This window comes from Schistosoma mansoni, assembly GCF_000237925.1.
Source record: "Schistosoma mansoni, WGS project CABG00000000 data, chromosome 1 unplaced supercontig 0034, strain Puerto Rico, whole genome shotgun sequence".
NCBI lineage: Eukaryota > Metazoa > Platyhelminthes > Trematoda > Strigeidida > Schistosomatidae > Schistosoma > Schistosoma mansoni.
The window spans coordinates 1,017,769-1,044,753 of NW_017385988.1; the positions used below are offsets into that span (position 1 = coordinate 1,017,769).

Sequence of the window (26,985 nt, forward strand, 5' to 3'; positions counted from 1 at the left end):
TCGTGGATGCGCACTGTTGAGGAGTCCCGCAATGTGACGAAACAGCTAGCCAGTGCTTCCAGGTTTTCCATGATGGTCTAGCTTCAATTGACTCATGAGTTCAACTATGGAAATATTTATTTCTTTTTATCTGTAATATATTTAATAATGATACACATTTATGATGGATAAAATTGTAGCGAATCACTTGTTAGAACTTTAAGTTATTTTTGAGGTAAATTAATGTATACTGTAATAATGGTTCCACAGAATAACACTGTTTGAATGGTTTAAAATTGTCGAATAATGTACATTCGTTTTTAATAATATTTAGTCAGATACAGTGCCTGTCAAGATTTTGTATTTGCATTGATGTTTGTCTATGTACCTTCATTTAATTGATCGTCAGAAAATTAACTACGTCAGAACCATGTATTAAATACCTGTTGGACAATTTATTTAGGGGAATTATTGACCACTGTGGGTCTAAGTCTTCACACTTTACTTCATCAATTGTTTGGAATAACTCACATCATTTTAAAAATTATTATGCAATGTGAATTGATATGACCAATATATACAGGTAGATTAGGAGAACTATAATTTTTCCAAAAGTATTATCAATCTTTTTACTATGGTATTAACGCAAAATGTATCATATGTATCATATTGGGGATAACGGATGGAGATAGAATTTAGGTTGTCAGCTCCGTTGTATTTGGAACTCATCAACTAAAGCTACCTATTTCTACGTTATTGTTCATCGACTAACACACTAGAATATTACTCATATGTTACTAAATCTATTATTTTCAGTGATAAAATATGTATCATAGTTACACTTTGGTTAAGAGATTTATAATGATCATTAGTCAAGCCGAACTATAATCTCAAACGACCTTGGGATCTGAACCTGTTTAATCTGTCAGGAGCCAGAAGAGATAAATGAATTACTCACGACATTAGGACTTGAAATATGCAGCTTACAGACATTAGTTTTATCGGATTAGTTCCGTTTTAAAATTGGTTCTCATTACATTTTGATATAAACTTGAGAACTAGTGAAAACTAAGGAATACCTAATGGTACTAAATCAATGAATTTCAACTCATCAGTCTCAAAGTAACAGAATGGCAGACATACTTATTATAGACTATACTTCAAATATCATCGTGGTTTTGAATCATTGAATAGTTTTATGCTAGAACAAAACATCTGTAAAATGTTTACTGGACTTCTATGATATTTCAATCAATGACTCGTCAGTCTCCAGTCGTCAGTAATAAGGATAGTAGGTTGATGAACCTGTGTTAACCCTAACAGATCGCCTTCCAGTAAAGATCCAGCTTCTCCTTGAAAATGTTCACTGATGGTGCTGATACCACTTGTTCGGGTAATGCGTTCCAGTGATTGACCACTCTATGAGAAAAACAGAACCCCACCTTTAGTTTATTAGATGACGGCTTGTGAACCTTCTTGCTATGACCTCGGAGATTATTAGTGCTGGAGGGAGCAAAAAGATAAGACATATTAACACTAAAATCAGAATTAAAGATACGAAATGCCAGTATAAGTTCACCTTGCGTCCTACGATAAGACAAGAGAAAAAGATTTAGACGTTTCAAACGCTCATCGTAAGGGAGTTTAGAAAGACCCTTCACTAATTTTGTCCCTACACGCTGGACACGCTCAAGTGATTTAGTATCATTTATCAGACCTGGGCTAGCTGCTTGGATACAGCACTCTAAGTGTGGTCTTACAAGGGTGGGATATAAAATTCGAAACATCTACTCGTCAAAGCGTTTAAATGCTCGGCGAAGTGACCATAGCGCACGATAACCTTTGGAAGCAGCGGCGTTGCAGTGAGTAGTAGTGAACGATTCTTGTTAAAAATGCTTTGTATTCTATTTATGCTTCAGGGTTGTTTTTTTTAAAATTCTTTTAATAGATGAAATGTATATTCAATGCATGGTATCATTTAATTTATAATATAAAAATTCAATCTACAATGTTCGAAGCGAAAGTTGAATTTCATTTGAAAAAAAATTGTTTTAATTATTGGAAATTACGAATTCATCAAATTCGTTTTAATCGTGATATTGAGAAAGCTAAATTAGATTCTATAGAATTAATGAAGTAAGCTCAATTCAAAAACAATATTAATAATTATAATATTATTACTTACTTACTTACTTACTCCTGTTACCCTCGTCGGGGAGCATAAGCCGCACACCAGCATTCTCCATCCAACCCTGTCCCAGCCAATCGTTTCCAATTCTTTCCAGTTAACATTCATCCTTTTCATATCTGCTTCTATTTCCCGACGTAATGTGTTCTTTGACCTTCCACTTTTCTGCTTCCCTTCACCACTCCAAGTTAGCGATTGCCTCGTGATGCAGTTTGGTGATTTCCTCAATGTATGTTCTATCCACTTCCAATGTCTCCTAATTTCCTCTTCAGCTGGAAGCTGATTTCTACTCTCACAAAACACTGTTGCTGATAGTATTCGACCAGTGAATGTTCAGTATTTTGCGTAGACAACTGTTTATAAATACTTGTACTTTCTTGACGATGTATGTAGTAGTTCTCCACGTTTCAGCTCCATACAGTAGGACTGTCTTGACGTTCGTATAGAAGATTCTCACTATGAATTTAGTTGAGATTTGTTTGAGTTCCATATGTTCTTCAATTGTATAAATGTTGTTCTTGCTTTGCCAATCTTCGCCTTTACATCTGCATCCGATCCTCCTTGTTCATCAACGATGCTTCCCAGATACGTGAATATTTCCACCTCTTACAGAGTTTCACCATCAAGTGTGATTGTGTTGGTGTTCTCTGTGTTGTATTTGAAAATCTTGCTTTTTCCTTTGTGAATGTGGCCTATCGATGCAGAGGCTGCTGTTGCATTCTCTGTCTTCGTCTGTATTTGTTCGTGTGTATGATAGAGGAGGGCTAGGTCATCTGCGAAGTCCAAATCATCTAACTGATTCTGAGAAGTCCATTGTATTCCGTATTTCCCCTCAGATGTCGAAGTCTTCATAATCCAGTCAATCACTAGAAGGAAGAGGAATGGGGAGAGTAGACAGACTACTATTACTACCACTAATAATAATAATAATGAAAGTAACCTAGTGAAAAGAAGTTTCGGCGAGACTATAATTTATGGACGACCTTTGAACGAATCTTAAGTGACCTTGAGAAATGTTAGCTAATCAGAAGACAGTTAGTATAGACTAAAAATATATTATACAACACTAAGGAATTAGGATGGGTAAACTTCTTTTACATGGTTCTAAAACTTGTCAAGATTAGAAAGAGGTTCAAAGGTTCCAAAATCATAATGCATAAGGTAGAGGAACTTATCCATATGACTCCATAATACTCGATCTCTGGAGCCATGATAAGGTCGCAAAAACTCTCTCAGCCTCGACCACATAGCTTCATTATTGTTTGTGTACTCCAGTTGTGTAAGTTTATCATTTTTATTACGCATATATCCCTACAATACTTATACCTATGAACAGTCGAAGCTTCAGTAACATCTGAAGATAACATCATTGGGGTAGTCTGCGCAAGGTCTACAAGTCAGTTGATTACCGCAATTACAAATAAAGGAACTTCTTAGTAGTTCCATTTATTGTAGCCGCTTAATTGCCACTTTTTCTGAGCATCGGATACTGAAATAGGCGCTGTGACGCTTCTGATTGGCTCGTCCATAAATTATAGTCTCTCCGAAGTTTCTTTTCTATTATTCCATTTACTGAAGCCGTAAAATCTGAACTGAACTCTGTATGCCTAAGCAGCATCCCCAATCTGTTATCCTTTCATACTTCATAATTATAACCGTTTTTCACCTCACCCTTTTTATGTTGTTGTATAATTTTTTCTTGATACCTAAAATGTTCAAACATTGTTAATGACTCAATCCTATTCTGTTTTCTAGTCGATTACTACACAAAATACTTCACATTTTCAAGCCAACTCTTACTTCTCATTGATTACTGTAATATGTTATCAGTACAAAACTAACCCTATTGATACTTTTATAGAATGATCTGCCTATCAGAATTTAAGATTAATATACTGGATGTAAACTCAAAAAATATTATATTTGGAATTATAAATTTGTAGAGATTTAGGCTTTTCAGTATGAGATCAGTCCCATGACCATCCGTTATCTTGATGAGAGAGTCACCTTTAGAATACTAGATTTTTAATTCATTCACTTTGTCGTAGTCACTCCGTTTGATAATTGTTTAACTGTTTAAACTCTAGTATATTTGAACTCCATCAGTAATAACTTATTGAAATCATTCTTGAAGTCAGTCACTATTGAGAACCTGGTTATTACTTGGTTAAGTAGTTTGTGAAGATAAGCTCATTATCACTACCTTCAGTTATCTGTTTTCACTTCATCGTCAGATTAATTGTAAAGCCGGTAATTTCTCTTTAGGTTAATCTCATTAACTATTTCATATAATTCGTTAAACTATTAATTAATCAATTACACTAATCAAGTGGTTGATAACAGCGGCTTACATATGTCTAACTTATTCTAATCACTAGAATTCCAAAGACTTCATCATCTTGTCTATTGCTTTTTCTCTGGCTACGAAGTCACTCACTTGAGATTAGATCACTTCATAGAAGTATCAGCAGGGTTAGTTTTATACTCATAATGTTGAAGGTATTAATGTGAAAAAACAGTTCCATCTTTAAAGTGTATTCATAGAAGAAAACACGACAATACAATATAAACTAAATGTTTTATAATCGACTGGTGAAAATATACAGAGCCAATAAGATTTTCAGAATAGGAACAGTCCCGAAACTTATCTATACAATAAGCTTTTACTCATCTATATAGCTTTCTGTTATATCTAGAGCTTTTGATTCTTACTATGCCGCGTACTACTAGACTACTTGAACGATAGAACCCACAACGTCGCAAGAGAGAAGACAGAAGACTAGTAAGTAGGAACTTTATTCCCCAAAACAGTGTCAAAACATGATACAGAAATCTCATGTATTTATAGTTTTTGACTGAGAGTAAATCATCATTTCGGACAACCAATAAGCACATAGGGGTCATTCTTATCCATCCAATGGGGAAGCTACACGTCGATATTCTAGAATATTCCCCTATCAGTAATTGGATGGAATGTCTTCGGCTCTGTTAAGTCGGCTTACAGTAAACTCTATCAGAGCCTCCAGAGGCTCATAAAGAGCCCAACCAATCAACGATTAGTTAGAAGCTGTTACTAAAATAACGAGGTCCTGATTGGCTGTTTAACATACTGCTTCTATGGAAACTCAAGGTCTTTTAATTACTATAAAAACCCCCGTTTTTCTGTACATAAATGAACCTTGTAGTAAAGTGTTTTCTCTCATACTCGAGTCTTCTCCCTGGTGTTCAAGTCGCTGAATAGTTCTAGCCTGGGGTTATCAGAATAGCTTAGGATCTGAATGTAGCGTTCAACTTACAAGATATATCAGGCTCTTTCTGGGCTTTTTGAGGCTTTCTAAAGTTTACCAACGAGCCGTCCTTACACTTTCAATACATATGGTTCCATCAAATGAAAACACTAGCAACGTTATAAAAAATATCAGAGACTTTTGTATAGTATTTCTTATTGATTTCTTTTATTTAAAGGAAAGAATATAGAGCTAAACAATTTCATGAAAATTTTTTATTGAAACAATGTTTTACACGTTGGAACTATACAATACGAATGGAGAAAGTAAGTACATAATATTTTATCTATGAAAGTCCAACTGAACTGTTTCATTATATTTTTCAGTGCAGTTCAACCGGGTCTGTTTTGAGATAGTAACTCACTGAAGACATTAGTGGATGTGTCGCTCAATTTTGTGGACTGGTTGAAGTTAGACATTAACACCGTTGTATGCCGGCTTAGTGGTCTAGTGGTTTAGCGCTTGCGTACGAAACGGACAGGTCCTGGGTTCGAATCTCGCGAGGCGGGATCATGGATGCGCACTGCTGAGGAGACCCATAATAGGACGAAACGGCCGTTCAATGCTTCCAGGTTTTCCATGGTGGTCTAGCATCAACTGATGCATTATCTCAACTACCAAAAAAAATGTATACTTATTCGTTTCTTTATGTATCCAAATGCATTGATCTAAGTCAAAATATATGTGAAAACTTATATTTGAAATAGTCTCAGAATCACTGAATCTAGGTTGATAGGTAAAGCTGTCAATGATATATAGAGAGAGTCGAATGATTCATTTCTACCTGAAGTTTATTTTGATGACATTGTTCACAAGGACCGTGAAAACTTCATGATTAAACCATCCAAGACAGTGAATAAAACTCCACTAAAATCATTCACCTAACCTAAAAATCTTCTCCACTATTTCAATTACTTGAAGTTATATTGTAAAGGAAATCTAGCTTACCTTCTTTTGTAATTATATTCTTTTGAGTTACATAATATTATGTGTAGAGTTTTTTTTTCGGGGTTATACCTATTTGTAATAGTCTTAATAAGCGTTATCCGGTCTTCGGTGCTTTCTTCTCATAAGACAGAATTATTCACTTGAAAATACTTCAATTAGGTAATAGTTAAATTAGAAAGTGTGTTAGATTTTTATATAAAGTAGAGCTTATTCGTTTTCATGAACGGACGTTAACTAAATGACATTCTAAAGAATATTTAGGACATTATAACTGCTTTACATTGATTGCAGACTACTCAATAGTCTTTTAGTAATTAAAATAACCTATTTCATAACAGTTATACGATTATAAGTAAAGATGGATAGTGGCTAGAAGTGGAATCCAGGACGCGCGTTTCATCCTTTTTGCTAGCAACTATCCATCATTGCTTATAATGCTTGTGAATTAAGGCGATATCGAGGCTATACGCACAGTATGCACATATACCAATTAGAGACTGACCAGTTGCAGTCCTAAACATCAATAGGAAGATTCAAACAAACAATACTAAGTGAGTTATACGATTAGTTGTTGTGGTGGAGAAGATTTGTAGCTCAGGTGGGTGATTTTGATGAAGGTTTGTTCTCTGAGCTGGATGGTTTGGTCATGGAGCTTTCATCGTCCTTCTGAACGACATCATCAGCACAAACTTCGGGTAGAAGTGAAGTGTTTGAATTTCTCCACATGTGATTCACAGCTTCTCCTGTGCACCTCGATGTTGATTGGTTCTTATTGACCTTAAATCTGTCATTGTTTATTTCTTTGTTTTGGTTGTATCTCCTATTGGTTTGATTTTTGTTCCTATGTTTCTGCGTAATTTGTATTGTTAATAACTGTAAGTTTTTCAGATGTACATTTCTCAATATGCATATATCGAGAAAGTTTCCGATAGAAATATTGTCGTATTGTTGGTTACAGTAATACAGTATATATGACCCTAGCTAACCAGACGATACACTTATTTCATATCCGTTGAGTGAATGGTTATTTCCTCCATTCTTATACATCTTTTTTCTCATAGTCAACTCGTGATCAGTTGGAAAAAGAATCATTCAGACGTGAAAAAGAAATAGAATTTCTCAATCAGTTAGATACTTTAATGAACAATCATCAAACAAAAACATTAATATTTGATGATGATAATATTCAAAATGGTGAAACTATACCATCTGATAATCGTAAATGTTTAACGGGCAGAAAATCACAAAAACCAAAGGTAATTGATTACATAATCTTGTAGATAGGTTATTTACATTTGTAAAAAATTGTAACTTATTAGGTGAATGGAATTTCACATACTATTTGAATTAATAATCTGCTAAACACTAAATAAGCATAATAAAAACATGTTTCAAACTCAGTTTACATCCTTTTGAATTGAATTACTAGAACTTTATAAACATAGATAATGGATAGCAGTGGAATCCAGGACGTCAGCTGGATGTACGTGCTAGTCACCATGTAAATTTGCTTATAAAGCTTGTGATTTAAGGTAATATCGAGGCAGTTTGCACAGGATGCACATATGCCAATAAGAGACTGGTCGATTACAGTCCTAAACAACAATAAGAAGATACAAACAAACACTAACAAGGGAATTTAGATTGGATAACTTTCAATGTCGCATGGGTTAATATCATCAATAGCTACATTAATTAGCTAAAGTTAATTCAAGGTATGTGTTGAGAAATCCAAAAATTTCCCCTGCCAAAGTCTCTAGATGCACAGAAAAAGGTTAGAAACGTTTTATTTAATCAGTATTAAGTAGAAGTCTACCAGAGATATCTAGGGAACTGAAGAATCTTGAAACACGTTTTTGATTGGGTAATTAATTATACCGTTACTACATTTAGTATACTTCCAGAATGTTCTGGAAGAGTGGTGTCAAATAGGATTCTATGATGTATTCTGTAGATACCTAAACTTGAAGTATAGTTATTCCTCACAATTTTTATCTTCTCCCTATTGTTTGAGTTGATCATCTTAAAAAGGTTATACATAGTGACGTCTGTATAACATACTGAATATACAAACCTGTATGAAATAATTTAGCTTAGCCGATTGAACATTATGCTAAAATGACATTGTAATGTAAAGAACAATACATAAAGTTTGAAAAATTCCCATATTGTGATTTAGAACAACATACATATAAACGAACAATATTGTTTTCAATGAGATTCTCATCAGGCTTTACTCTAATATATAGTAATATTTATATGCATATACGAAATTATTAAACCAATCAAGGCAGTTTATGAGTCAATGATAACAGTGGAATAGATTACATAATCAAAATTAAGAATAAGTTAAAAGTACAAATTGATAGTGTAATGACAGGTGTACTAGTTGTGATAAGAGTAATAAAAGGCTTGAATCAATGTTACACAATAGGAAAATAGGTCAATGATTAGAAAATCATAGACACTGAAATAACATTCATAGAAATTATAAGATTACGTAATAAGAAGTGTTTAGATAATTGGACGGTGAAGCGAATATTAGAAAAATTATAAGTAAATAATTGACAGGGGGGTGAAGAAAAATAAACGAAGAAAGAGTATGGAAAATAAAATTATTTATTAAGGCCAAGGGAGAGATAAGGGTGTTACAAATTTCTTATGAACACAAAGACTTGGACTGTTGGATCGAATTCCTATAGCTTCTGCTATGTGTAAGAGACGAGATCGAACTTCATAAGGAAAAGTAGTAGGAATACGACAAATAACTTTAAAAGACTGGTTTCTGTCAACTTCATGACCGATATCAATCAAGTGTGAAAGAATCGAGCTCCGTATCGACTTGACCATACCTTTTCCTAATCACGAAGGGAGGTGTTCACTAACTCTTTGGTTCCGTTGTCTGGTAGTGCGCCCAATATAGCTTTCTCCACAGGAGCACAACACTTTCTCCTACTTAGCTACAATTACCGATAACATAATATACAGATTTATGATAAATGGGTTTATTTGACAAAAGGATTTCTGAGATGATTCGAAACAAACATGTACACAGCGTAGTCCGACTAAAAAAGACCTACACTTGTTATTTTCTAAATATATAGGACACTTTAAAAGTGTACCTTACATTTTGGTGATAACAAACAAATATTATTCATTCAAATATTTGTTACTAAATGATTTAATTCTGTAAGAATGTAGTGAACGAGAACACAAGTGGCGACTATCCAATGTATTTAAACAAAACACTACAGAATCTCAGTAAAATCTGAGAATCATACAGTAAATACTTCATTTACGGAATGTCAATCAATTGTCTCAAACTTGACTGTTCCTTTTGCAAAGTGTCAATCAATCGTCTCAGACTTCATTGTTCTTTCGTTTCCACAGCAATCATCCTTTGTTCTCTTCGATTTTTTTAACCGTCTGTCGTCAGGCATTTCACTTTCGATTAGTGACAAATACTACTTATATCTGTCGACATTAGTAGCATTGAGAATTCTAAGGTAGTCTATATTCCTGTAAATACGGTTGTTTCGTTTAAATAAAGTAATTTTTGAAGTAGATCTTTTTTCAGAACTTATGTCCTTTGTTTTACATGTTTTTAGGGACAATTAGCAAACCAGTTAATAATTAAAGGTTCATGTTTAATGGTGATGTTATGTAAATGGTAAATGAAATCTTTGGAATTTAACAAACCAAGTCAGAGTATACAATATTAATAAACTAATTTACTTAGGCTACAAATTTATTTCGTTCCAGGTATATATACTCAACATATTTGTTAAGTATAGAGGCTAGTTATACTGATTAATTTATCTAACTGTAGTAAACAGTTGTCTTCGCAAAATACTCAACATTCACTGACCGGATACTATCAGCAACAGCGTTTTATGGGAGAGGACAAACCAGCTTCCAGCTGAAGAGGAAATTAGGAAAAGACGTTGGAAGTGAATAGGACATACATTAAGGAAACCACCAAACTACATCACGAGGCAATCTCTAACTTGTAATCCGGAAGGGAAACGGAAAAGAGGAAAGCCAAAGAACACATTACTTTTGGAAATAGAAGCAGATATGAAAAGGATGAATGTTAACTGGAAAGAACTGGAAAGGATTGCCCAGGACAGATTCGGATGGAGAATGGTGGTGTGCGGCCTATGCTCCTCGACGAGGGGTAACAGGCGTAAGTAAGTAATTAAGTGAAACGAAATGTACACCTGATAGTCAACGGTTAAAATTCGAAGACTTTAACCCTACAGCTATAACTGCATTATCACAATTGTCAGTTTTGAATAAATTCTATCTATCAATGGATTACACCATGGAATAAGGTTTTGCTAAAACTATATCATATATATAATAGCTTTATCTTTCTTTCTTTCTATTTTAAACTCTAGATCAATCGACTACTATCCTCTCAATCAAGTGTAATGAAACCAATTTTAAATCAAACTATTATACAACAACGTAATATTATTGCTGCACAAAATCGTGAAATTAATGCATTAAAAGCAGCACATCGTTATTCTGAATGGTTACTAGAAGCTAGAGCACATAAATTAGCTAAAAATATATTGGAAAAGGTAAAAGCATTAATTCTTCTTGGAATCAAACCAGGAATTATTACTTATAACGTTTTCGTTATTCCCAATACTTTTTCAAAATTACTATCAAGTTATTTTATTTTGATGGAGTTTTGTTCTCTGAGCTGGATGATTTGGTCGTGGAGCTTTCATTGTCCTTCTAAACGACATCATCAGCACGAACAGACTATCCAGTTCAGAGAACAAAACTCCATCAAAATCACCCATCTGAGCTACAAATCTTCTCCATCATCTCAAAAGTTATTTTATTATTTTCAATCATTTCATTATTTATTTTAAGGAACAAATATATATGTTTCCAGTTGAATAGATAAACTATGGTTAGTAGTGGAAACCAAGATGGGGATTACACCCTGTTCTGCAGTCTTCAGTTCAATGCACCCTGAATCCATGTCGATATCCGAACCAGATCTAGAATCTAGTACCTTTCATTTTAAGTGTCAGCGTTCCATTCACTGAGCTACTAAACACAGTTTGCTATCTATCTATGCATCGAGGATGTTATTAATATTGTTGTTAGTATAGGTTTGAATCATTCTGTTGTTGAAATTCAGCGCAGAAATTCAATCAACATTTGTTGGTAAACGCGTATCCTGAGTCTACTGCCTTGATATAGCCGTTCCACTGTTAACCACATTTAATCTCCTCTAAATTACGCACAAAACGGTCGCGTATGACCGACCTCAAGCAGTTGCCCCTCGGGCATTGCTGTTACGCTCTCAGGTCACTAAGATCACTACTAATCTAATTTTCTTATCAGGTACCTCTAGAAGAACCCTTCCACAGTGTGGGAAACCGGGAAGTGATAACTGCCTTCATACCTCTAACAGTACTCAAGATCAAACAGCATACATCAATCGTACGAGATTCTAGAGTCCTAGCCAAGGAGGCCTGCTGGCCGATTTGACATAGGGTACGTACGTTGAAGGCTCCAATGTGTAGTTTGGAGTAAGGTTTCAGTAGACCTGAGGCAGTGTTTCGCGTACCAGAATCGTTAGCCATGGTGACACTTGAGGAGGAAGCCGAAAGAGGAAGTTTAGTGTTGAAATTCCTTGAAGTCACTAACTTCTAGTCTGAGCCATATTGGTAAATGTAAACTACTTCTATGAATTTGGTGTTTATCTTGTTGTGCTAATGAGGTATGGCAACTTGGACCGATGCATATATGTGCCTGGTCACACGTTGTAGCTGACTGGCTGACTGAATCTCTTCTAAATAACTTGTAACAAAATGGTTACATTAGGATTGTTCGAACCGGATGTACACGTACTAGCACGTACTAGTGAAAATCCATTATTGAATCAAAACAATAAGATAAACTCTAACCCTTACTAATAATAATATATTTCCAAGTTATTAAATGGTAATAACATGATATCCGTATTTAAATCCTTTTACTTTAGACAAATACAAAAATTACTGAAGCTGATAAATCTTCCTCAGAATTAAATGAACCATTAGTGCACGTTGAAAATGGTACAGATGATCAAGTTCATTTCCAAATAATGTATGTGTTGAACGTCCCCACATGTAACCAAGTATCTAAAATTTGGGTCATACTAATTTCTAAAAATATTTACCATTGTGATAGTGACTTGTAATTTCATTATTACTTATAATTACATTAGAAATTCAGGTAACTAATGTATTGAATAAATTACCGATGTTATATTTGGTTAATAAACAACCTAGAATAATGTTTTGAAGGCATAATCGTCCATGTGACGCCATCTTAGCTCACTAAAACTCAAATCGAGACACGACAACCGTCTACTACTTCCTGATTATCAGTAATTCTTTGGTTGATAACAGTTAATATCAAGTTGAACATGTATCTAAGGCAAATCATCTTAGATATTCATGATGTCAATGATCATCTTGATTCGATCTTAATACAGTTGTGGACAACTATGCCTAGGCCTATTTAGGTTTAAATAATGAACACTTCATCAAAGTTTGTATATGATGATTAAGAATGACTATCTCAAATTGATAATTTGTAATGACTTATAAATAGTCAAAAATTGCTCTCCTGAATCTGGTTCATTTTAACTTTATGCCTGAGGATCAATGTGGTCACTAATCAAAGTGTACAACTTAGTTGATAGTTTTACTACTTATATTTTTTCAAGACAAGTGGAGCTACAGTAAACTTAATAAAATTGATGTGTTTTATGGAGAACTTCATTATTTGATCATTAAATTTCCGAGACACGTCAGTTAGCATTCTTCCGAATTGTTCTTTTTAGTATTCCTTTCTTTCATAAATCTCAGTTTTATTTGTCCCCATTAAAGTAGTGCATTTTTACGTACTTAATTGTCTACTAGTGTTAACATCATTATTTCTGTAAGTTCGATCTCGATAATTTCATTTTCATAATTTTTTCCTGATGTAAGGAAAGAAAGACGTAGATTCAGACAATATTTAAACAAGGTTATGTAATTCTGAGTAGAAATGGGTGGTGGCTAGCAGTGGAAACCAGTTTAACGCACGTTTCGTCTTATTTGAGACTCGTCAGCTGGATGTAATTGCATCTGGGTTGATGTTCACTCCAAAACGTGAAACTATTACCGTTCGCCCCAAATACCATCTCTCTATCCACTTACCTACTGACTCCTGATGCCCAGTGGTTTGTGCAATGGAGTAAAGTTCAAATTCACTTGGTATTGTTTGTTTGAATCTATATTTGCTTAGAATGCTTATGACTTAAGGCAATATCGAGGCAATCCGTACAGGATGCACATATAATAATAGGAGACTGATCAATTACAGTGCTAAACATCAATGGGAAGATTCAAATAACCAATACAAAATGAATTTAAGGTTATGTAATGTTTTTTGACTGATCAATAAGTGAAAAAATATTATTATTCAATTATTACTTATAATTTGTTTATAATCATACTCAAACTTACTTACGCCTATTTCCCCTCGTGGAAAAGCATAGACCGTCCACTAACACTTTCCATCCAACTCTGTCCTAGACAATCCTTTCCAGTTGTTCATCTTTTTCATATCTACTTCCATTTCTCGACGTCGTGGTGTGTTCTTCGGCCTTCCTCTTTTCTGCTTCCCTTCAGAATTCCAAGTTAATCATATTCAAAACAACTATTTATATTTACTTTTCTCAAAAATAAGTAGATTCTATATATTGATATATATCACTAAAATAATTTACATTTCTTGAAACTTTTTTGTTTGTTACCAAGCACAAATGAAATTAAAAGTCCCATTCAAGATAATCATTTAGTGACAAATGATTTATCAGGATCAATCCCTTCCAAAAATATACCGACTATTAAAAAATGTTCATTTATTCAAAGTAAGTATTTTAAGTTCATGAATTTACAATCATCTTTTCAGTTTGGTGTGATGATGTAAGATGCTTAAAGTTTTGGGACACCAGGTACTTGTAACCTATAAAAGAAATTGTATGTATTGATTGAACGAGGTTGTTTCCAAGTCAGGTTTCTTGTAAATACACTACAATGTTGTACTGTAGTGAACAAGAACACTGGTGGGGACAATCGGATGTATTTCGACACAAATTACAGACTATCTCACTAAATTCTTATAGCCATACAGTAAACAGTTAATTTGCAAAATAACAATCAATTGTCTCAATCTTAATTGTTCCTTCTACAAATATCAGTTCATCTTCTCTAATTCCACTGTTCATGCATTTTCCTACCGATTGCGCTTCATTTCTGTTCGTTCCTTATCGATCTTCTGCGAAAATACATTCTGTGTCTGACCCTCACCATATACTACTTGTGTGGATATAAGTAGACCACACCACAGTACCACTTAAAAGGTATTTATCAAATATTTATACTTATCTTTGTTATGACACACAACAAAACTTTACCGATATTTCAGAACTGACACTTGAATTGATAATCATCATCATAATAAAACCCTTATAACAAACTCTTCAGTCGGAACCACACAACAACACTTTTTGGATAATTTATTTTACTATGATGTATATTTCACTTCATCATTCTTACTATGATCAGGTATGTAGGTCTAAAGCGCAGTCGTGACCGGTGAAGCTCAATTCATTGATTAGTGTAAGAGGTATCACCTACAGCAGTAAATGAAGATGACAGAATATCATAACACGACTAAAGTCAAATAAGCAGACATATAGATGCTAACTCAGTGGTCTAAAAGTGCTGAGGTTAACACATAGCCTTTTGTTTTTGAGTTCAATGCCAAATGATGTCATAGGTCTTCACTAGGATGAAACGACTTTTTACTGCTTCTTAGTATTTAACGATTATGTAAATAAACTCACTCCTCTGTGTAACCTGTCTTCATAATGAACAATATTCAAAAGCTTTCTATCTTGATGTCTTATACTTTTTTAATAAATTTATTCCACTGGACTAGTCAGTTTGTATGCATCTAAGGTAATAGTAAGTATATGGAATACATTTTAATCTTCAATCCTGTCTTGTTTAAACTTGTAAAAGGAACTAGTAGAACTGTAGTGAACAGAACACGAGTAGAAACAATCGAATGTATTTAAGAACAAACTACAGACTATCTCACTAAATTCTTATAGGCATACAGTAAACAGTTAATTTGCAAAATAACCATCAATTGTCTCAACCTTAACTGTTCCTTCTGTAAATATCAGTCCATCTTCTCTAATTCCACTGTTCATGCATTTTCCTACCGATTGCGCTTCATTTCTGTTCGTTCCTTATCGATCTTCTGCGAAAATACATTCTGTGTCTGACCCTCACCATATACTACTTGTGTGGATATAAGTAAATCACACAACAGAATGCAATGATATGTTAAGAAATTACGGGAATCGGTTCACTATCACATTTTAGTTCGAAATTATTATAAAGCTTGTTTAAATAACATTGAATAAATTAAATTATAACAATTAAATGAGATAACATAAACATTTTACATTATAATTTTTAATTGAGATTGTTATATTGTCGGGTATGTTGTTGAGTTACCAAGGTAACATGATCTGTTCAATATATATATGGACCTACTGAATTGTATGACTTCAGAAATACTCACATGGAATTTATAAAGTGTTGAATGATAACACATTAAAGAAAACAGCTTTTTTTTAGGTGAATCAAGCTTTTCGATAGTATATGTGAAGATTGAAAAGATGACATAAGGCTAGGACTATTATCAACCTTCTGTGTTTGTAAAAACGTCAAAGATGTGTATCTGTTTTTGTTTTTCGGTTAGACATTAGCTTTATAGGTAATTCCTAGTGAATCGAACTAAGGAAACTTCTCTGTAGATGCGATTGAAACGGTACCTTCGGATTTAAGAAAGTCGTATGCTTGACTTGTCACAAAGTTATTAACACTTGACCAAAAAGCGAGAAAAGGCTGAATATTACACTGACTGGTAAATTTTCACTCAAACACTCGGTTTCCTTTAGTGCATCATCAATAATAATCTGACTGTTAGGATACTGATCATGACTTCTTAAGATTTCCGGATATAATATAAACTGTAGAAGCGGTTATAAAAGAAGCATATTATCACACATAGGGAGTATTTTAAATGGATTATTATTGATCTATCCTAGATTACATGAGATAAATTTTTATGACCTCACTTTGTGTATGTGTTCATAAACAGGTTAGAAAAATGAGAATATCACAGAGAATTTGTCTATTATGACGTTAGCAGAACCATTACATCATTGACAAATGGAATACATTGGAAAGTCTTCATAAACCATAGTATTATCAACAAACATTACCTATCTTGTAATAACAATAATTTATTATATAATAAAAATGCATTACTTTTAAAAGTAAAATGGAAAAACTCTTTTGAGGATTTACAATGATTAGTTTAATAACAAGGTACGCCATCTAAAAGTATTACCATTTGTTTTCTATCCATATTAAATTCTTAGTTTACTTCAGATACTTATGGATTGCATCAATTTGTTGATGCAACTTTATTGCTTTCGTTTTCTGAAGATTGTTTTTTATTTATCTTTTATTCTTTTAGAAATGGAAGAAAGAGCAGCTGAACGAGCTCGTCGACGTGCAGTACAAGAAGAAAGAAGACGTGAAAATGAACAAAAGAAAAAAGTAAGCGTATTTCTAATTACTTTTGTTTATCAGTCTATAATAGCACTTTACTAGTGAGAAATATGACATGACAAAAATGCATATTACAACATACTTTAAACTCAGTACATTAGCTAAATATTTATACATAGAAAAACAGTAATTACCTTTATAAATCAGTGTTGAAGTTAGACATTAACACCGTTGGATGCCAGCCGACTCAGTGGTCTATCAGTTGAATGCTCTGACTCGAGACTGGTACGTCCTGAGTTCGAATCTCGTGAGGCGGGAACGTGGATGTGCACTGCTGGGAAGTCCCACAGTCGGACGAAATGGCCGTCCAGTGTTTCCAGGTTTTCCATGGTGGTCTAGCTTCAATTGACTCATGATCTCAACTATGAAAATAAATCAATGTTCTTTATCCCTAATCTTTCTTCAACTCTCCCCCACATCATTCAACATAACAATTAAACGTAGTTAGTAGTTGCATTGGAAGATTAGTTTAGAAATTTATTTGAACATATTAACCTGTGAAAAATGACTAAACAATCTTGCAATTATGCATAATGTGTAAATGATGTCAGATCCATCACCTTTGAATTAGTTATCTTCTGGAAATGATCTGTTTGTACTTTTAAAGAATAAAGTTAATAGAACAAAGTTACAAAGAGAATTTTACGTAATCAATTGTTTGTTTGATTTTAAAAGTCGACATGTAAATAAACTCTTTATGAAGAATGAAATACTTTTGTTTTAAAATAAAAAAATGCTTGTTATTTATACGAATATGTCTGATTACTTTTTATGACCAAAGGAACAGTTAGCTAAACAATTAGAAGAAGAAGCTAACAGAATCAAGCAAGAAAAGATAATGTTGAAAAATGAACAAAAAGAAAAGAAGATTCTTGAAGAAAAGGTTGTCATACTGTAGATGTTTTGTTGAGTTTTTCAGACATTCCACATATATATAACAGAATATAAGTATAGAGATTTTAAAGATTATCTTAGTTCTAGATTTACTATATACGAACTGACCAAAGTTAGATAAATATTGAAAACCAAAAAGCACTGGACAGATGTGTTGTTTGAGTATGAGATTTCTTAGCATTGAGAATCTGTGATACTTCCGGAATTCTAACTCAAGACTCTCTTGATGAAGGCTTAACCATTAAGTCTATAAGTTTGAATTCAATGGTTCACATTTCCAACTTTCTTCAATTTATGGTTTTCTATTAAATTTAATAAAAAAAAGTGATTTTCTTCACTAATTGACAGAAAGCTAAGGAATTCCTGTTTGTTAGCCTGAAGATTGAATGAGTTTATTACCGTTTAAATTGTTGAATGTTGTCCCATAATAGGACGAAACGGCCGTCCAGTGTTTCCAGGTTTTCCATGGTGGTCTAGCTTCAATTGACTCATGATTTCAACTATGAAAAAAAATTTTTTTGAACAAATTACAATCCCGTATAATAAACAGTTAACCGTTCAGTTGATTTTTGTCTCTTTAATGTTTCTTCTATTGATGTCAACTGACAACAAAATATCATTATTATTAAATTAGATGAAAGTCAATAAACATTATGATGTGTGGGGGAGAATGATAATGAATGATTGTCTCCTAAGTCGGACATCTAGATAGTTTGACAGGTGTCAGATGAGTTATATATTCCACTATCCCTTGTTGTTGGATTGTGTCAGGTTTTGGTGTGGAAATATATTTACGTTCTGGTCAGGCTAATCACGTGTTCTTGATCTGAATTGTGTTGAAGTCCTGTAGAGTAAACGACACTGAGAGGGAATCTAGTGTAGATATTAGTCTAAGGTAAATTAACGTCTCATTCGTGTAAACAAGGAAAACGAGCCCGTTATATAACAAGAAACTCTAGCGGTATAACATATTGTTACTCTTAATTTTTGTTCATTTTTAGTTAAGGCGACAAAAGGAATTAAAATTAGCTTGGCAACGTGAACTAAACTCAAAAGTTACTGTTCATAGAAATATTTCATGTTTACGGTATTATGGTCTTAAACCATGGATGAATTATGTATCAAAACAACATGAATTAATGCAAATGGCTAACTGTTATGAAAAAAAAATGATAATGAGGTAATTTGTACTATATATATATATATATATATATATATATATATATATATATATATATATATATATATATATATATATATATATATATATATATATATATGAGAAGGCGTTTTGTGGAGATTTAGTATTTTGATGGCTGAAAGCGTGAGTCAATTAAAGCTAGACCACCAGAGAAAACCTGGAAGTACTGGACGGCCGTTTCTTCCTATTATAGGACTCCTCAGCAGTGCACATCCACGATCCCGCACTCGCGAGATTTAAACCCAGGACCTACCAGTCTCGCGCCAGAGCACTTAACCAATAGACCACTGCCGTAGAGTCCCACAATAAGACGAAACGGCCGTCCAGTGCTACTAGGTTTTCCATGGTGGTATAGCTTCGATTGACCCACACTTTAAACTATATTTGTAGTAGCTTGGTTTCGAAATAATTCATTAGGCTTTGTTTATTAATCACCCTAATAACCGTTGTTAAATAAATCCCAAAGGTGTAAATTCAAAAGGTAACACGAAGAATCAACTACAGTTTATTGTTGGATAACGCAGATAACAAAATTTACAAACACACCAAGCGATTTTGAGCAGATGATCTAATACACGTGAACAAGTGAATAAAGAGGCGAATTCAGAGTCAAACAGAGTCTAAGAGAAGCAATTAATAAGATTCAACAACATCTATATATATATATATATATGTGAAAGCGAATTACTCTTACTTGCTCATGCCTGTTACCCAACATAGAGAAGTATAGACCTCCCATCATCATTCTTCATCTAACTCTGTCCTGGACAGTCCTTTCCAGTTGCTATTTATCCTTCTCATGTTTAATTCCAATTTCCGACGCAGTGTGTTCTTTGGTTTTCCACTTTCCCGTTTCCATTCATAATTGCAAGTTAGCGCTTGCCTCATGATGTAGTTTTATGATGTCCTCAATGTATGTACTATCCACCTCCAACGTCTTTTCCTAATTTCCTCTTCAGCTGGAATATGGTTTTCCTTCTCTCACAGTAGGCTGTTGCTGATGGTATCCGGTCAACGGATATTGAGTTTTTTATGTAGAAAACTGTTTATAAATATTTGTATCTTTTTGAGGATGGTTGTATTAGTTCTCTACGTTTGAGCCCCGTAGAGTGATAGTTAAGCGACTAACATTTATGGTAATGTTAGATATATGTGTGTAGGCTGTCACTTGTAATCAAGCTTATACAGACATGATAGTGATTGTAATAATACAAAGAAATAGGTAAATTGTTGTTCTTCGAACTGCATTGTCATTTAAATAAGTTAATTGAAGGGCTTGACAAAATTAACCGTAAATAAACTTAACTGTTGTAGTGGCACTATATATTTACTGTTTACTATGTGCAGTCTTAATAGTGGCTTTCAAATTGTACTCAGTAAATTTCTTAACTATAAGATTGTAACACAAATATGTAGAATGAGTTTGATTTAAAGTCAAATTTCAACTAAGACCGTATGATTACGCTTTAGAATCTCCTTTTGGTGTATCGTATAAGTCACTCCAATCTTTGAACTTATTCAGTTAAACTAATGCTTAAAAGAAAGGGATATTTCTACAAGGGTAATTTTTTTTTAGATATTTTACCACATAGGAGATGTGAAGTGAATGTCTCTGATGTGATGAAATAATCAGCATGTAAAAAATGTTTTCTGTTATACTTTGTTGGGGTCACTAATAACAAACCTTTGGAAACTAAATAATTGTATAATCTTAATCAGCTTTTCTTTGTTGTGATTAAGATGATTGTTACGACATGATTCAGTTTATTAGATAATCTTACATTTGACTCATTTACTGATATTTACTCATCAAGTTAATCTTAGCCTTATTTATATGTCGACTAATTATGTAATCATTTAATTACACTATGATTATCAATTATTATGACCTAACCATTTCTATTTGTATGACTGGATTTATAATGTACAGAGATGCATCGATATTAACTATTGTGTTTAATATCATACTATGTGTCTTTGTCATTTGATAACTATCTGTCCTTTACTTCTTGACAATTTTCGGGAATTAGTAGCCATTGTGAAATCTTGAGACAGGATAATAAACTAATCATATTGTAGTGGTTTTTGTTTTGTCCACAAGTAACAGTTATAATATATAAGTTATTTGATTTCGTGGAGATACTACTTAAGTTAGAAATTGACATTGATCAGTATAGCATCTAAAAGCACACAGAGAAGTGGACAGATACCTCTTTTGTTCTGATTTGTAATTTAAAAGCACCTAAACGAGCTCGAAATTACTAAGCTATTAAGTTGGAGTATAATGGTTTACATTTTTTTCAACTTCAATACCTTCACTTTATAGTTCAACTATTATTTAGATTTATTATTGGTCAACTAAGAAAATATTGACTTCACTTACTTCACAGACCATATCTTCTTACTAAAATTAAAGTTATATTTAGGTAAAGTTATGGACCATTATATTTCAAGTTGATGATTTACTCGATTATTGTACTGTAGCGCCGCGATTCGTTAATCGTTTACTTCGATAACCGTGATAATTCTAATCTTAACGGTGCATAAAATCAGAAGACAAAGGATAACAGCAACTACAGTTTTTTGTCGAATAACTCAGGCTGGAAAGCTAACAACACCAGAGCGAATATCAACGAGCGAGCGAGCGAGTGAACAGGCGAACAGGCAAAGAAGTGAACGAGCAGTAAGCGAGCGAATAGCAAGTAATTACATAGGCAATTTATGGTCAAATTTAATAAGGGCACAGTAAAACAAAACAAAGGCTGATAATAGTATTTGTGTGAATACATATATGGGGAGGAGTATGAGTCATCGAATGATATTCAAGCAGTTAATATTTTGGATAGAGTGTCATGTGCTCTAGTGGTATAACAGTGCAAAGAATATGCAAATTGTTACTATCCAAACGACGATGTCTGTTAAGTAAGTTAGTAGAAAGGGCTTAACCAAAATTGACTATAATCGAAATTGATTGTAGGATGGTTGTTATAGTACTTATCAAATTACTTGGAATTCCTGAAGTTAAAGTCATATTCGTTGTCTTTTGAATACACCGATAAATCATCCCGAAGTAGAGAAAAATCACCGTCCATTGTTCACAGATTTCTTATAGTTGTTAAAGTGATCACAATTCCTAATGAAAATTACATTGATATATGGTACCTTATTAATTATATACCAATTTTCTACTTTTTATCACATCTTTTGTTTCAGAAATGCATTTCACACTTGGTTACTACACCTAAAAATTAAATATGAACAAGAATCTAAATTTGTTCAAAGTCATTACAATTTATTGCTAATGAAAATAACTATAAAAGCACTGCAGAAGGTTAGTTTCATTGAATTGAATTTACTTTATATAGTTGAGATCATAATTCAATTGAAGCTAGACCACCATGAAAAACCTGGAAGCACTGGACGGCCGTTTCGTCCTATTGTGGGACTCCTCAGCAGTGCAAGAGACTGATGGTTCCTGAGTTCGAATCTCACGAGGTGGAATCGTGGATGCGCACTACTGAGGAGTCTCACAATGTGAGGAAATAGCCAACCAGTGCTTCCAGGTTTTTCATGGTGGTCTAGCTTCAATTGACTCATGATCTGAACTATATAAAATTACTAAAATCTCCACAAAACCTTCTTCTGAATTTGCTGTAATTTAAATGCATTACACTCTGTAGCTTAATTAATTCAAACGAAGTTATGATAGTGTACATGCATAACATCAAAATTAAGATTCAAAGAATTAAAGGTTGGTCGATAGCAAATTCCGACTGTTGGGATGATGACTTTATAAAAAAAAGCTACAAAGAAGAATTATGTAAATTCCTTTCATCAGTTACAACGTATCTCGAGCTTAAGTACATATTACATTTCCAAATTTTTCTAAACAAAATGTAGGGAGAATCCAACATTATCTATTATTGAAAAGTTACTAGGAAGATATATGGAATGGTGGAGAAGATTTGTAGCTCAAGTGGATGATTTTGGTAAATGCATAGAATCCCATTCAATATGTCACCTCAAAGACTGGTTTACCTATTGAACTTCTAGACCAAAATAACTGAAATATGTTTGAAATTAGTTTTGTTATAGAAAATAACATACGCAATAATAATTTATGAGTCAATAGCCAATAAGGTATCCTGATATCATTTACACTAACGAAAATCCAGTTAAAGTGAACATGGTTCCTCTAAATAAATAAATAAGAATAAAATTAGGACACGAATAAGCGTGTCATGTAGAATTATCAGTAACCAATGAAAACAAATCATTTGTTGTGCATCAAAAAAATAAAAAAGCCACTCAAAATCAACAAAACTTCAAAGAGCGGCGGACACAAACACAATCAAACTATGAAAACAGTGATTCATACTGTTGCGAGCAGATAAGCTAACTGGAACATAAAATAAGAGTACAAAAGGATTAAATGAGTGATTTATTGTGCCTAAAACACACTTTTAGATCATAAAAATGGTTCATATAACTCAAACTACTAAATATAAATAAGTAATATCGATTGATATGCTAAAGAGTCAAGGCTACTAAAACAACAGATTAAACATGCCGATAAATAAAAAGTCGGGAAAAAGTTTTTTCCACTTCGAAACTTCACGTTATATAACGAAGCAACGTTTCGATAGGAACATATCCCTTATGAAATTAAATAAGCCTTTTCAAGCATAATCCGCTTTAGTTGTAATTAAACTTTGTTAATTGATGAATGGTACATTAAAGGAATATTTAGTCAAATAGAAGAGCAGTCAGTCAATTTATGCTTCTAATTAATCTATTATAATTATTCCATTGAAATTCAACACATTTTTTTATCATTCGTAGTCATAATGAATCACGCTGAGTGGGTTTATCGATACCTTATAGATAAGGTGAATTAAGAGTTCTTTGTAGATCATTTATTTCAATATTGTTAGTTTCTGTTGAGCTAGATGGAACAGTCGTACTGCTCTGATTCTTCTTCTACACAACACTATCAACAGCAACTCCAAACATGAGTGTGGTATTAGAAATTCGCCGAAAAATGGTTAATACATTTTCCTTTCTAAAGGGAATGTGATTATGATAAGAATGATATAGACTTGAAAGGCAAGAGGACTTGATGATTAAATCGTACAGTTCAGAAAACTCAACTCCAAATCACTTCCTGTGAACCATAGATTTTTTTAACATGTTGAAGAGTGTCCCATTAGTCAACAAATATGATTTTTTCTCTTTATGTGTTGTTCGTTGTAAACATAGATAATTGTGACTGTGTCTTTTCATATTATTACTATTACTATCATTATCATTATTTTTCTACAGGCCTGTGAAATACGTAAAGAGAATGAAGCTTGTGCTAATAAATGGTATCACGGGCAGCTTTTACGAAGTAGTTTTTCATTCTGGATCCAGTACGTAACTGATCTTTGTATTCAAGAATGGCAAGGAGAGGAAATCGCGTTGAAACATTATAACAGGTAGGATCTTCACAGATATTATATACATATATATATTCTAATTGTTTGAGTATAACTTTTCACTGTAATGACGATAAGTGGATGTCCAAGATATGTCTGATTAAAAGAACAATCATCATTAATATGTAACAAGTTATTGATAAATACTTTGAGATAATGACAGTTCAATCAAGTATATTTAGAAAAATGTAAACTTATGCTAAATATATAATGTTTGAAATCCGAATGACTAATACACAGCAGTAATTTTACAGCGGAAAGATAGTTTGTAAGCAGAGATAGATGGTGGCTAGCAATAGAATTTAGGACGTACATTTCATCCTATTCGAAACTCGTCAGCCGGATGTACCTGTATCAAATGGTAAATCTCAAGATTGATAAAACCAGAGAGGTAGTTTTTCAAAAGGTCCTCTCCATTAATGAAATGTATTCACGTCTGTTGCACCTTTTCTGTTTGAAGTACACAGAATGATGAAAATTAGTTTTTTGATACGCTTGAATCTTTAATCCAGCCAACACAAGTGGATTGAAAGCCAATCTAACGTTACATAACCTAAACTAGCGACCGGAATTGCTTAAAATATCAAGTATTATTCGTGACATTTTCTGAATACAGAAGAATAATTAATTTGGTATGCACGAAGGGAAGATTAGACAAGAATTGTTCAATATGAGAACATTTGTTTGTTTCAACCCATAGATTCTCATTCCTCAGTTTTGATTATCTAACTTCATATTACCTTTAATTCCTTAAGGTAGTTATCAATTCAACAAATATTACAAACAACTGACTAGAATGAATAAAGAACATATTATTCTGCTTTAATTATAGTCCTTATTTTGTTCTAACTCAGTAAAAAATAATTATCCGAAATATTATGGTTTTCTAAGCAAAGGTGGATAATGGCTAGCAGTGGAATGCAGGACACGCCTTCCATCCTATTTGGGACCCCTCGGCTGGATGTACCTGCATCCCAGAGTTGATGCTCACTCCAAGACTAGAATCCAGTATCATTTACGTCAAACGCCATAACGTTATGCACTTAGCTGCTGAGTCCTGATAGCCACTTGATTGTGCCATGGGGTGACGTTACATTCAGTTGGTATTGTTTGCTTGTATCTTCCCATTGTCATTTAGGAAGATACAAGCAAACAACGTTAGCGTTTTTTTCAGCAAGTTAGTTTTTCTACGGGATGGGGTCGCTAACCCCATGCCCAACCCTCCTTTTTTATTCGGGCTTGGGACCAGCAGTAATTCTAGAAGAACTACGAACGGAGTGCATTACAAGGCAAGACCTAACTTGGGATCCGGAAGGGAAGCGGAAAAGAGGAAGGCCAAAGAAATAGAAACAGATATGAAAAGGATGAATAACATTTGGAAAGAGCTCGAAAGAATTACCCAGGACAGAGTAAGGTGGAGAATGCTGGTGAGCGGCCTATGCTCCTCGACGAGGGGTAACAGACGTAAGTAAGTAAGTAAAGTAAGCAAACAACGCCAAGAGAACTTTAGTTTTCTGTTGAATACAATTTTCTCAATATGCTTAAATTGATTATCTTTCAAATAATTGATCTGATTAAAAGATTATTATTTCACTGTTTGCTTTTCATATTTAGGTATCTATTACGTGTTTATTTTAAAATTTGGACTACTTTTCCAAATATACAACGTGTAGAACGTGAACGTGAATACCGTCGCGAACAATTTCGTAAATGTCTACTTGATATTATACCTGATTTTAATCCACCCAAACAAGATATTAGTGAAATGGATTAAACATGGTCATTATTTACATAAATTGTAATTATGTAATATTGTAAAGATCTTTTTTTTGGGGGGGGGAATAATATATTTGGTTTATAAAAAAAAACTAGAGGACTTTTAATGTTTAAAATATATTGTCATTCAGTATTCTGTCGGTTGAATGCTCCGGCGCGAGACTGATATGCCCTGTGTTGGAATCTCGCGAGCGCGGGATCATGGTTGCGCACTGCTGAGGAGTCCCATAATAGGACGAAACGGCCCTCCAGTGCTTCTAGGTTTTCGATGGTGGTCTAGCTTCAATTGACTCATGATTTCAATTATGAAAATATTAAATTTTCCACAAAACCCCTTCTGATCTATAAATAATGTAAAATCTCAAACCATAATGTGTTATGAGAGTAATATCCAGTGAGATTTATAAAGTGTAGTATTGGTGTCTTTATATTTAAATAGTAAGGGGATTAAGGATTACTTATCTGACATTTTAATATTCTGATCTAGAGTTCGAGATTATGAAGATTTACATGACTTTTC

At 33.4% G+C, this 26,985-nt stretch overlaps 1 protein-coding gene across 1 annotated transcript; it reads left to right on the top strand.

Annotated features, from left to right (window-relative positions):
- Positions 1-1,987: 1,987 nt before the first annotated feature.
- Smp_155350 (hypothetical protein) lies at positions 1,988-26,463 on the top strand (the record flags this gene model as incomplete). Its single annotated transcript, XM_018791877.1, has 10 exons — positions 1,988-2,115; positions 5,633-5,720; positions 7,464-7,658; positions 10,803-10,988; positions 12,413-12,516; positions 14,220-14,332; positions 17,023-17,105; positions 17,899-18,000; positions 19,013-19,191; positions 26,304-26,463. 10 exons carry the CDS (start codon positions 1,988-1,990, stop codon positions 26,461-26,463), a joined length of 1,338 nt encoding a protein of 445 aa, XP_018644983.1.
- Positions 26,464-26,985: the final 522 nt, after the last annotated feature.